The 13,395-nt window shown below is 41.1% G+C and overlaps 2 protein-coding genes across 2 annotated transcripts in view; one reads left to right on the forward strand and one right to left on the reverse strand.

The window, feature by feature from the left end:
• The first annotated feature begins 7,444 nt into the window (after window positions 1-7,444).
• LOC116883047 (methyl-CpG-binding domain protein 3-like 1) lies at window positions 7,445-10,128 on the forward strand. The gene is made up of 2 exons (XM_032883916.1): window positions 7,445-7,569; window positions 8,774-10,128. The coding sequence occupies exon 2, from the start codon at window positions 8,792-8,794 to the stop codon at window positions 9,425-9,427; it is 636 nt and encodes a 211-aa protein (XP_032739807.1). The 5' UTR covers window positions 7,445-7,569; window positions 8,774-8,791; the 3' UTR covers window positions 9,428-10,128.
• Window positions 10,129-10,552: 424 nt separating this feature from the next.
• The window catches only part of MUC16 (mucin 16, cell surface associated), a 74,705-nt gene continuing 71,862 nt past the window's right edge, over window positions 10,553-13,395 (reverse strand). Inside the window, exon 64 of the mRNA XM_032883876.1 lies at window positions 10,553-12,134. Within this exon, the coding sequence (XP_032739767.1) occupies window positions 12,036-12,134 (99 nt within the window). The 3' untranslated portion in view covers window positions 10,553-12,035. The remainder of the gene's footprint in view (window positions 12,135-13,395) is intronic.

The following is a 13,395-nucleotide window of genomic DNA, read 5'->3' on the forward strand; positions in this document are numbered from 1 at the left end:
TGAGCACTGAGTGCTACATAGGGCTCAATGTCACGACCCTGAGATCATGACCTAAGCCAAAATCAAGAATCAGACACTTAATGGACTAAGCTACCCAAGCATCCCGTCACAATTTGATTTATAATTGATAAGCTCATCACGGTGACTGCATACAAGACCAATACATAAATAGCTTTTTATACTCGAGGATAACATATTGTGTTCTAATAGAGAAAAACAACTCCTTTATTAGATCAACAAAAACATGAAAACTATGAAGCAAAAACTTAGGAAAAAAAAAAAGAAATACTCAAGTAGTAAAGAAAAAAATGTGGCTCCAGTTTTGGGACAAGATGATAGAGACTCACTTTCCCCTGTTTCTCTCCCTGCTAAACATAACCTAAAGCCTTGGAAAAAATTCAGCAAATAACTGTGTGAAGACCAAAAAATGGGAAGAGGAAGGTGGACTGGCTAAGGACCTCAGCACTTGAGGAATGACACAGTGACAAGTTCCTTACATTTTTTTAGAATTTTCCATTTACCCAATTCTGATCACCAGAGATGCCTGCATCTTGGAATCACCAACAGACCCAGGCAAAATAAAAGCCCTTAGACAAGCACGTTCTTTTTGACTACAGGGTCAGGTCATGGAAAACTCAGCAGAGCAGGAACACTTTTGTTACCATACCCACTACCCCACCAAGAGTCTGTGCTGTCAGCGGGAACTGAGTGGGGAGTATAGACACCTATCTCCTACCATCAGTATCAGGCAGTCCAGGCAGGTACTTTCTTAACCTGGTGACTTAGTCTCTACTGACTCCCTGATTCAGCAGCAACAAATGCCCCAGGAAGACACTTTTGCGCCACCAGCAGCAACAACAAAGAGCAAGTCAGACACTTGGACTCTTTTTTTTTTTTTTTAAAGATTTATTTATTTGACAGACAGAAATCACAAGGAGGCAGAGAGGCAGGCAGAGAGAGAGGAGGAAGCAGGCTCCCTGCTGATCAGAGAGCCCGATGCGGGGCTTGATCCCAGGACCCTGGGATCATGACCTGAGCTGAAGGCAGAGGCTTTAATCCACTGAGCCACCCAGGCGCCCCGACACTTGGACTCTTGCCACCCATTGGGCAACAGCAGGCATCCCAGGTGGGTGCTTTCCTATTCCACTGGCAACATCAGTGGACACAGAGTTGGGAGTCTTTTCTATTGTCTCCCACTGGTGCAGTAGAAGATAGCTTGCTGGATCAGTGTCAGGGGAAAATGAGTAGGAAGTCTGGTCACTCACTACCCATCCCCCCTAAGTGGCATCAGCAGGCAACCCAAGGTTTCACTCCCTTTCCCAGCTAGCATATTGTCAGTGGAGATGGAGTCTGAACTTCCATTCCCTTCCAGGGGTGGCACGTGGCATCCGTTATTCACTGAATTAAAGACAGAGAGAGGATCTTGGAGAGGAAGGAACTGGAGAAAGAACATGCCAACAGTTGATTTCAGATCAAAGAAAATTACTAGGGACAAGGGAATTACTTGAAGATAAAAGAATCAGTCCACCAAAAAGACAGTGACTACAACAGAGAATCAAAATATATGAATCAAAAACTGATATATCAACAGTTGTACACCATAAAAAAAGATACCACACTGTACAACGTAAATATATACAAATTTTGTTTGTCAATCATATCTTAATAAAGCTGGAAAGAAGAGAAAATGTATGGTTTTATTGATGATAGATGATGGCTATATGCTAAAACAAACAAGTATAGCAAAATATTATAACGGTAAAATCTGTGTGGTAAGTATACAGGCATTCACTGTAAAGTTCTTTCAATTGCTGTATTCTTGAAAATGTTCATAATAAAATCAAAATCTAAAATAAAGTATTAATATAACTGGAAGGAAAAAATAGAAGGATCCAAAATTATAACTGGGGACTTCAAAAGCCCCCTCAGAAATTTATGGCACTACTAGACAAGAAGTCAACAAAGATATAGAGGAACTGAACAATGTCATTAAATATCAGTATCCAATTAAGATTTGCAGAGCACTCAATTGAGATTTTATAAGACACTACATCCAACAACAGTCAATACACATCCTTATCAAGTCCCCATGGAACATTCACCAAGATAGAACACATACTGGGTCATAAAACAAATGTCAACAAATTGAAATAAGCTGAAATCATACAGAGTATATTCTCTGACCATAAGAGAACCATCCTTAAATCAACAACATAAAGGTAACAAGAGAGTCTCCAAAGTAACTGGAAATTAATCAGCTCACTTATAAATAATTTATAGTTCAATAAGCACTCTCAAATGAAATTCTAAAAAAAGGTGAAATTACATCAACATGGATGGAATAAGTCAATCAGAGAAACACAATTATATGGTTTCGCTCATATGTGGAACATAAGGAATAGTGCCGAGGACAATAGGGAAAGGGAGGGAAAACAGAATGGGAAGAATCATTGAGGGAGACAAACCATATGAGAGACTCTTGATTCTGGGAAACAAACTGAGGGTTGCGGAAAGGGAGGTGGGTGGGGGGCTGGGAAAACTGGGTGATGGGAATTAAAAAGGACATGTGATATAATGAGCACAGTGTGTTATATTTAACTAATGAATCATTGAATATTATGTCAAAAACTAAAATGTACTGTACCTTGGCTAATCAAATTTAAGTTAAAAAAGATGAAAATAATACAACATATCAAAATTTGTGACATGCAGATAATGCAGTGCCTAGAAGAGAAATTTATAAATGCTAAATGCTTACATTAGAAAAAGGGAAATGTCTGAAATTGTTAATCTAACCTCCTACCTCAAGAAGTTTTAAAAAGAGGAAAATACACTCAGCAATCAGAAGTAAGGTAATAATGACAAAAATAACATCAATAAATTCTAAAACAAATACAATAGATAATATGAAAAATGATAAAACTTTAAAAAGGAAATAAAATCCATGATTAAATGAAATAAGCTGTATTTATCAATGGTTTATAATAAAGAATTTATTTTCACCCCAAATATTTGATTCGATGTAATAAAGTTAGAATAGAACCATAATTTTTAAAAAGATTTTATTTATTTATTTGACAGACAGAGATCACAAGTAGGCAGAGAGGCAGGCAGAGAGAGAGGGAAGCAGGCTTCCTGCTGAACAGAGAGCCCCATGTGGGGCTTGATCCCAGGACCCCAAGATTATGACCTGAGCCAAAGGCAGAAGCTTTAACCCAATGAGCCACCCAGGCGCCCCAAACCATAATTTAAGATGAAGATGTTGATTCTCAAATTCACAAGGAAGTGAAGTTTTTCTTAAAGATTTATTTATTCATTTTTGAGACACAGAGAGAGAAGGTGCATGCACATGGGATGGGGAGGGGCAGAGGGAAAGAAGCTTCAAGAAGACTCCCCACTGAACTCGGAGTCCCACACAGGGTTTGGGTCAGAGCTCTATCTCAGGACCCCAAGATCATGACCTGAGCCAAAATCAAGAGTTGGATGCTTAACCGACTGAGCCAGGTGCCCTGGAAGTGAAATTTTTCAAAGGGAAATAAGAACTCTCTCTCTCTCTTTTTTTTTTTTTTTTGCAGGAAGAAATGAACAAGGGAAGATATGGAAAAAGTAATATACCACGACATTGTCTAAAGTTTGTTAAGGGAGGAAAAATCCAAACAAATTGAAGAGGGATATGGAGGTTCCAGAAGCAACCCCTTGTATATATGGAAGTTTAGTATTTGATAAATTTAGCATTTCAAGTAAGTTGGAAAGTGATTATTTAAAATTGAGGAGAATATATTGCATCTTTTAAAAATTGACTAATGTCTGCATTCAGAAAAAGTTTTATTTTATTTATTTTTATTTTTTAAAAAGATTTTATTTATTTATTTAATAGAGAGAGAGACAGCGAGAGAAGGAATACAAGCAGGGGGAATGGGAGAGGGAGAAGCAGTCTTCCGGTTGAGCCGGGAGCCTGATTGGGGGCTGGACCCCAGGACTCCGGGATCATGACCTGAGCTGAAGGCAGACGTTTAATGACTGAGCCACCCAGGCGCCCCCAGAAAAAGTTTTAAAACTAAAATTTAAATTTAACAACTTTACTAAAATAGTTCAAATACAACATGGAAAAATCATGTATAAGTTAGATTTTTTTCACCCAAATGTGAATCTTTATACTGTCAGTTGATCAGGCAAAACATAGAAGGTACATAAAGGGTGGTCTGAAAAGTTCTTAGTTAGGAAATGAGTTTTCCAGGGTAGAGGAGTGGCTGAAGCAATAGGGTACATACTTACTGTGTATTCAGTGGTGGAAGACATAGCTAGCTATAGCAGCAAATCCTCAAGGATAGCGTTAATAGGAGATGGAACAGCAACCATGAGTCTTGATCTTTGAGGGTAGGTGTAGACAGGGACTCTTAAAAAGGGAGGGGATAATCTGTTGATAGAGGCAAAATAGTTTTGATTGCTTCTTAATATCTGAATGAAAAAACATATAATGTTATATATCTGAGTGGTTTATTGTTCAAAAGCCTAAAAATGTGTTGGAGACTTAAGAGAGAAACCCTGAATGCCTATTTCCCCTGGGGCCCATTTTAATCCATAAAGCTCTTAAAGAGTAACTGGGGTGGAGGCTTCAGGGGCCTTCTTGGACAACACCACCAGAGGGAATGCGGACCCCCAGTTCTGCTCTCAAGATCCAGCACAGGGGAGCATCTGCATAGACCTTCAGCCAGGGAGGGAACAAGATGACACCTTGAGGGGTGGGATGTGGGTAGAGGTGCTTGGTACCAGGAACTCACCTTTCCATCCTGCCAGCCATGACCTGGGGTATGGACGTGACAGATTGCTAGGTTTCCTACACCTAACAACCTGTTCCTGCCCAGGAAGGTACCCCTCCTCGTTTCCTGCCTTCCCCCACCTTCTCCCCACCCCACATAGGAAGGGGTAAGGGGTGTGGGACTGCCCTGGTGGGATCACAGTTGTGGCTTGGCCTGGACTGACCTGTCCTGGGCTGGCCTGTGTTACCTTAGGGTACCCTGTGGTGAATGGCCAGAGGTGTTAGAAATAAGGGTTGAGCCAATGTTGACGGCGACTGATAAGGCTCTCACTCTTGGGTCTCCTGAGGCCAGAGCCTCGGAAAATAGGGATACAATAGGATCGAATATTGCTCTGTTGAGCATCTCTGGTCAAGTGAGTTGGATGAGGGGCTGTCTCTAGAATGTGGGTGCCTGATGATCAGAATTCTGTTGGATTCTGTCACCAATGAAGTTAGGTCACTTTTTCAAAGCTCCATTTCCTGAACCCCCTCTGTCATTGACACCACCCAAATTCTCCACTAGACTGTTGACTGTTCCCCCTCCTTGGCCATGTCATCTCCATAACTACACAAATGTCCACCCCACCACTGACTGGGAATGTAACCAGGGTCCCAGCTTGGAGGAGTCAGAGCTGAGTTCAGTCATCTTTTTTCTCTCTCAGTTCCCTGTTCTGGAAAAGCCTTTGTGCCACTGAGGTCTCTCCAGTCTCCCAACTTGCACAATGGGGTATGAACTTGTATGAACATACTTTGAACTAGTATGAACTAGTAACTACTTCCCTCTGACATCACCAGGTGATGAGATTATATCTGCAACACCGGTGGGGTGGTGACACATGTATCTGATGAAGAAACTAAGAGGTGAGAATTACAAGAAGGGGATATAGCACAGGATACCACTCAAAACAGGCTTGGGGTCCAGCTCTATCATTTACTAGGTGTTAGACTTTGGACAAATTACTTACCTTGTCTGTGCCTCAGTTTCTCTGTCTGTCATTGGCAATAACAAGTGTACCTACTTTGTAAGGTCATGGAGAGTTATTAAAGGAGTTAGTGTTTGAAAATGCTTGGAACATCTAACGTATTTCAAGTGTTGTATCTGTATATTATAAACAAAATTTACAAATTCTTCTGGCAGAAGCAGCTCCAGAGGGCAAGAACTAGTGCCTTGATGTAAATAGAAATTACTCCACAACAGAGGGTAGATATATGAATGAATAATGTTTATGAATGCATTACCTGTGTCACACATCCTCTTACTGATATTCCCAAGCAAAATCATATCCAAACATACCTGCTCTGTCTGGCATCCTTTTCTTTGATTCTATCCAGGAATCACTGGGGTTTCTTGGACCTTGTTAACCTTGCACACTATAGATTTTCTTCTCTGTGTCAGCAGATCCTAGTCCATGTCCAATCCCTGCAGCTCCCAGAGCCTGCACCCTGATCTTTCTCTTAATCTGGGAGAGAAGGGTCACCCCCAGAGCTTGGCACATGGAGCATGAACCTTGGAGAAAATGGTTCCTTACCCTGTAGCAGATAGGAGAATGTAGTGACGGGGTGGGTTGTTGGCAAAAATCCTCCAGCTGTTGTCAGAGGGATGGAGCCAGGGGATTTGCCAGCAACAGCTGGTCTGGTTGACGGGCCTTGGTGGTTAAATAGTTGGGAGGGCTGGCATGTTTCAGAAGGCCTAAGGTAATAGGATCAATATCATGGACATGCAATCAGAATCAGCCAATGAGGCCATGTTAATCCAATCTCTTCTGTTCCCTGACTGACTCACAAATCCCGTAGTGATTTGATAATAATGATATTTGTGTTCTATCCTCTTATTTTCATTTATTGGGCAGAGTGATTATTAGTTACATTTCCTGTGTATTTTTAAAATGACTTTCCCTGAAGTTGTTTCCAAAACAAATTGAATTTATAATAGAACCCAAGGATGGGCAACTCACAAAAAAAATCTTGATGCATAATCTCTGGTTTGGCTCTTTCTAACTGGTAAATTTTATGGACTTCCGAATTCTCTCTTGAGATCAAGTCTAGTTTGGACTCTGTGGGAGTGTGACCTCACGGCATTTGAGAAGTAATGGTGGTACTCTGGGATGACGTGTACTTGACTGTGTGTGTGTGCTGAATCTGCTGTGGTGTTGAAGTAGACTCTTGTCCTTGGGAGAATTTCCCCAGACATTTTGCTTTGGGCTTTATTTTTATACACGGCTTTATCAGTGCTGTCAATAGGACCACTAAATGCTCTATAACATGGATTTTTTTTTTTAATTTAGTAGCCACCTTTAAAGAGATTTTTAAAAGGTATAAAATGAATTTTAATAGTATATTTTAAAAAATTATAACCAAGATATTTTTACCGGTGCTTGCAATCAATGTAAAAATTAATAGAGATAGTTTATGTTTTTCATGTGTGCTGAATATCAGAAATTCAGCATTTTCCATTGATAACGCAGTCTCATTTTTTAAGTTGAATCTTGTCGGATGTATCTGCTTTGTATTTAGATTGTATAGAAGTTTTCAACTTAAAGATCTTGTCATGTGAATACTGAAAAGTTCCTCCTGGGTCTAGTAACAAAGGAGTCATTGTGACCTTAACAGGGAAGAACCCACAGAATGGTGACAGCAGATGGAAGAGTCGGGTCGTCTGAGGAGGTGCTTGAAGATGAGGCCCCAGAGGCACAGGATAGAGATGATCTTTTCTCCATGACTCACAATGAAAGGGAAGGAGTAGAAAGAGCCATTTCTCTGTGAAGTATCAGGCAAGTTAAGGGAACTTGGATAGGTATGAGGTAAAAAGAAAAGTAGGGAATGTTTGAAGCAAGTTTTGTGAAAAGCCAAGGAGTAAATATGCTGACACATAAAAAACAGAGTAAAATTCCAGGCATTATGGATGCTTTGCAGTGGAAGCGGTTGATTCTGGATTTATAGTGATTACCAAAGTATGTGTGCTCTCCTCACCAGTTATCCTAAGACTAGCAATAGCTATGGCATGGTGGATAACCAGGGTCTTCCAGATTTGAAATTTTACAAGGCAGATATGATACGTGTTAAGGAATTCTGGATTATTCCAAGGGAATTATTGAGATCATAGACTATGGAATCCAGAATTGATAGGAATAGGAGAGAAAGTAAGGTGAGGATATGGTGATCTGGCATCACTTCCAATCTTGAGGGACAGGTAACATTGTATAAGGTAATTATTGTAGAAGTATACAATATTGCATATTGTATTTTTTGAGTGAAAACTGAAAATCAGGAATTTGTAGTAGGTGAATATGTTTTCTGAATTATTTATTTTTGACCATGACATTGTTGGTTGATGTGAATGTCTGGGATATGGGAGTGAGTTGTTAAGAGTGGGGCAGATGATAATTACACTATTGGTTTAAGCTCTGAACACCAAGTGGTCAACAGGTAGACCAAATGAATAGTCACCTAACACAGACGGGTGGTGGGGCTGGAGATTTAGAAAAACACTGGGCACCATGGATCTAGGGGTAGGGGGGAAAAACAGGAATTGTATGGTTAAGAGTGACAAGGACAAGTGAGAATAAATCATAAAAGAGAGGATCTTGTGGCTCTGTGGGTTAAAGCCTCTGCCTTCAGCTCAGGTCATGATCTCAGGGTCCTGGGATCAAGCCCTGCATTAGGCTCTCTGCTCAGCAGGGAGCCTGCTTCCTCCCTCTTTCTGCTTGCCTCTCGGCCTACTTGTGATCTCCATCTGTCAAATAAATAAGTAAAATCTTTAACAACAACAACAACAACAAAAAGATGGTGAAGGGGAAATGATCTGGGGTAGGTCCTGAATTTTGATCTTGAACTTTCTGGTTTTCACCCAAATCTATTTGATGACATCCCCAGAAGTAGAGAAGGAAGGTAGAAGTAGAAGGTAACCAATACGGTGTTCCTAAGAAGGCAGCCTCTTAAAACATTTTAAACCAATCTCATGATTTATGTTTATAGGGTAAAAGGAAAAGAAGTATGATGGTCAAGACTCCACAGAGGAAGCAGCAGGATTGTGGAAACCAATCCAAACCAATGTCTTGCTTAAGTGTCTCAATCCCTTTGAGGATGTCCAGTCACATATTCAAGAGGCCAGTAACCAGAATCACATCCTATCCTGTAAATGAGGTCAGATGCCATCACTGGGAGGAAACCCTGAACAAGCCCCAGCAGATGTGCTGGCAGAAGAGGCTGCAAGGTCTCCAGGCTTATAGCAGTGCAGGGGAACTCTTAAGCACGTTGGATCTTGACAAAGCCTTGCAAAAACTTGTTCCTAGGTGCTCAAGTGAATATCTGCCAGGTGTTCTTGTAGGTGGTCTGAACCCCAGCCCCACGCCCACCCCTGCTGGGTCTTCAGATTTGGTAAAGGTGATTCCAGGAGCTGGTCTGGGTATCCCACAGCTTCTGTGCAAACAGTTTCTGGTGACTGAGGAAGATATCAGGAAACAGGAAAGGAAAGTGAAGATAGCGAGAGAAAGGTTGGCCATGGCACTGGCTGTAGACAGACTTGCTAGAGAGGCAGAGAAAATGAGGGGCCAAGAAGCACATCCCGAAAAACACCATGAGAAAAAAGAGAAGCTAGTGCAGGTGAAATGGAGCATGGGACTTTATTAAGGTCTCTTTGCAGTGCCCATGGTGCCTTCATATGCTCCTGAGCCCTCGAAACTTTAATATGTACTGGTACTTTGCTTATATTAAATTATTTTGTGTGACATAGACAATAGACACAGTGATCTTTTTGAGCTGCGAGATTGGGTTTCAGGTGAGGAAAGAAAGGAGGTCTTTCCTTTCCATGAGGTACTGTTATCTTCTCTTACTCTGTACGTTATTTGCATTTTAAAGTCAAAAGAGAGTGATCAAAGTCATGGCATTATTTAGTGTTCTGCCTTCACAGTCAGAGTAAAACATGCCTGGTTGAAATGGACTATTCTTTTTGTGTTAAGATTCCAACAGATTCCAACATAATTTTTTTTTATGTTCTCAAAGAAGATGTATGTTTGTAGGTCTCTATTTTTCTGTTCTTTGTTGCATGTTAATTCAGAATTCAGTACAAGGAAATACCAGACTTTTCACTTTTCAAAATATCTCTGTGTGTTGGAAATCTGATTCCCAAAAATGGATGTGCCATTTTGGGGATCCTGATGTCAAAAGAGACTGTTTTCAGTATTAATCTATCACTGAACCACACTGCTCATTGGGATTTAATTGTCAATTTGCTTGAGCAAACTGTGGTAATATTTAAAGCCTTTTCATCATTACTTAACTTTTGTCTCATGGGTTCATCAGTTTCTGAGAATGAGTTTTTAAAAAATAATATTTGTAGTATTTCTATCTTACCTAAAAATGAGTTATTTTATTTTATTGTTTTTTACTATGTTATGTTAGTCACCATACAGTATGTCATTAGTTTTTGATGTAGTATTCCAAGATTCATTGTTTACATATAACACCCAGTGCTCCATGCGATACGTGCTCTCCTTAATACCCATCACCAGGCCAACCCATCCCCCCACCCTCCTACTCTCTAAAACCCTCAGTTTGTTTCTCAGAGTCCACAGTCTCTCATGATTCATTTCCCCCTCTGATTTTTACCCCCCTTCATTTTCCCCTTCCTTCTCCTATTGTTCTCCATGCTATTCCTTATCTTCCAAAAGTAAGTGAAACCATATGATAATTGACTTCCTCTGCTTGACTTATTTCACTCAGCATAATCTCCTCCAGTCCCGTCCATACTGATGCAAAAGTTGGTTATTCATCCTTTCTGATGGCTCAGTAATATCCCATCCTCTCTTCTTCCATGAGGCACTCATCTGGAATTTTAGAATGTTCTTTAACACCTTGTTTGAAGACTAATTCTGATTTAGATACACTGAATTTTTTCTTTCCCTCATCACTCCTGTTACATTTTTCTGGGTTCACATTTCTGCTTCCTGATGTACATCCTTGACTGGTTCTTTCACTGAAGGCCTCTGGCAGGGCAATGTTGAGTCTGTCCGTATTTCAGAAAGTGTTTTTACCTTTTTCTTCAACAGATAGTGTGGTGAGGTGTTTAACTTAGGTTCTTAGTAAATTTTTTCCTTCCTGGTTATTTAGTATCTCTGAGCCTCTGTATCATTAGCTATAAAATGGGAATGCAGCTCTCAAGGATGGTGAGTGTTAGCTGAGACAATGCATGCAGAGGCTAGAGACTGAGAAGGCAGCTGGGAAAGGTTGCCACTCATGTTGCTTAGGAGATATTAAGGAATCAATAATGATATAGCTCTTGTTATCATTATTATGATTTCCAGAGAAGGCATTCTCAGAGAATGACTGCTTAAGACTGAGGATATGACTCTCACACCAAGTAAGTTTGAACAGGTGGCATTGCCGTGACTTCTCTGCCCTTGGGTGTCTTCAGCTGTGGTTGTCTGCAAAAGGTATAGAGCTCATGCCAACTAGTCCTGCAAATCCAAAGCAGGACAGCACAGCTTCCCTCATGCCTTGCTCATCTGGGGCTGCTTGCTGGAGCAACCCTGCTCTATCTAGTTGGAGTCAGCACAGAGAAAGATGAAGAAAGACTGTCTAGCCTTTTCCTCAGATTTTTTTCTTTCCCACTGAGTGTTATTTAACTTTATATCCAAAGCAGAAACCATGTCTCTCAAGCCTTGAGATTTCTCTGGGACTGAGGCTTCCCAGATACCTGGTCATTTCGGCTCCAAGTCCCAATGTTGATTGCACAGTCATTCCTGACTCACTCATTCCTTCTTGGACAATTTCCCATCTTGGAGGACTCATGAGGGGAGAGGAGCCCCTGAGGCAGACTGGTCTGGAAGTCCTGGTGAACCCGAGCTTCCGAGAATGAGACAGTGTCAGGAGAACATCAGGGGTGGGGAAATATGGAGGAATGGAGATGGGTGTGGTGGTTGGCACAGAGCCAAGGGGAGGTGTGCTCCAAGGTTTCTAGGAAGAGAAACCTCGAATTGAGGTGGAATGTTGATTTTACATGATACAATGTCTGGGTCTCTTGCCAGTTCTGATGCCTCTGAGGGAGGAAATGGTGTGAAGCCAAAAGACAGAACTGCAGCTGCCCCTCAGGGCTCAGTGAAAGGAAAAACCTTTCATCTCTGTCTCCTGTGAACCAGTCAGAGGCCAAGTCAAGAAGGGCCCAGAGACTGTGTCTGACCAATGTGGTTTATTCCTATTCCAATGTGGTTATTCCTGTTGGAGCCCCCAGGCAGAGCTCTCACTGCAGCTTCCTCAGGTCCAGATGAGGCAGGTAATAGCCCAGGCTGTGCTGCTGAACCTCGTAGCCTCCCTCCTTCTTCCGCCGGCAGACGGTGACCTGTGAGGGCAAGAAGAGGGTGTAAGAATGGCCTGGGACCTCAGGGATGAGGGTGGCCAAAGCCACAGATGCCTGGTGCCTTCTGTGTGTGTCTCAACCTTTTTCTACTTCATTTTCTCTCAGGCATGCCTCGTCCTTTTATCTATTTCTCTTCTCTCTTCCCTTCAACTCTGTTTTTCTACCCTTTTCTCTGATACCCCATTCATATCCTCTCCTTCCCTCCCTCCACACAGGCACCCTCTACTTAACTGAGGTTTAACTGGTGTACAATGAGCTGTATGCATGTAAAGCAAATGATTTGACAAGTTTTGATTATAACTTTGTGAACCATCACCACAATCAAGACAAGGAAAGCTCGTCATCCCCCAAAGTGTCCTCTTGCTCCTTTGTAATTCCTCCTTCCCTGCCATTTGCAAAAACTTTCTCATTCCCAGGGAGCCACTGATCTGATTGATATCCCTGTAGATTAGCTTGTCTTCTGTAATTTGTTTATAAACAGGATCATACACTATGTACTCATTGTTATCTAGCTTCTTTCACTCCACATTATTATTTTGAGATTTATGCATGTCAGTGCATGTATTTGTCATTCATTCCTTTTTATTCCTGAATTAGTATTCCATTATGGGGCTAGACCAGGGTTTGTTGATCCATTCATCTGTTGACGGACCTCTGGGTTGTTTTAAGTTTTTGGCTGGTAAAATAAAGTTATTATGAACATTTGTGTACAAGTCTTTGTATAGATTCTAGTCTATTCTAATTTTAATTTAATTTAACTATTTAATTTAATTTAATTTAATGTTATTTCTCTTGCATGAATTCTTAGGAGTGGAATGGCTGGGTAGGTATATGCAACCTTTAAAAATGCACCCAAGCTATTTCTCAACAGCATTCTCTGAGAGTTCTAGTAGTTCCTCATCTTTATCACCACTTGTCAGAGTCAATCTTTTCAATTTTAGCCATCCTCATGTGTCATAGTATCTCATTAGGACTTTCACTTATGTTTCCTTAAGACTTATGTTGTTTAAAAGAAGGAAAAAGCAAGGGGCACTGGGTGACTCAGTCAGTTAAGAGGCCGACTCTTGACTTCAGCTCAGATCATGATCTCAGGGTCCTGGGATGGAGCCCCCTGTCAGGCTCCATGCTTTTTGGGGAGTCTGCTTGAGGAGTCTCTCTCTCTCTCTCTCTCTGTCTCCCTCTTCCCCTCTGTCTGCTCATTCCCTCTCTCTCAAATAAATAAATCTTTAAAAAATTCTTTAAA

The sequence above is a fragment of the Lontra canadensis genome, unplaced genomic scaffold, assembly GCF_010015895.1.
Source record: "Lontra canadensis isolate GAN:19392208 unplaced genomic scaffold, GSC_riverotter_1.0 scaffold88, whole genome shotgun sequence".
NCBI classification, from domain to species: Eukaryota; Metazoa; Chordata; class Mammalia; order Carnivora; family Mustelidae; genus Lontra; species Lontra canadensis.

Coding starts and splice junctions, on each gene's coding strand:
- LOC116883047 (XM_032883916.1), top strand. CDS start 8,792: ATGATGGTCAAGACTCCACAGAGGAAGCAGCAGGATTGTGGAAACCAA.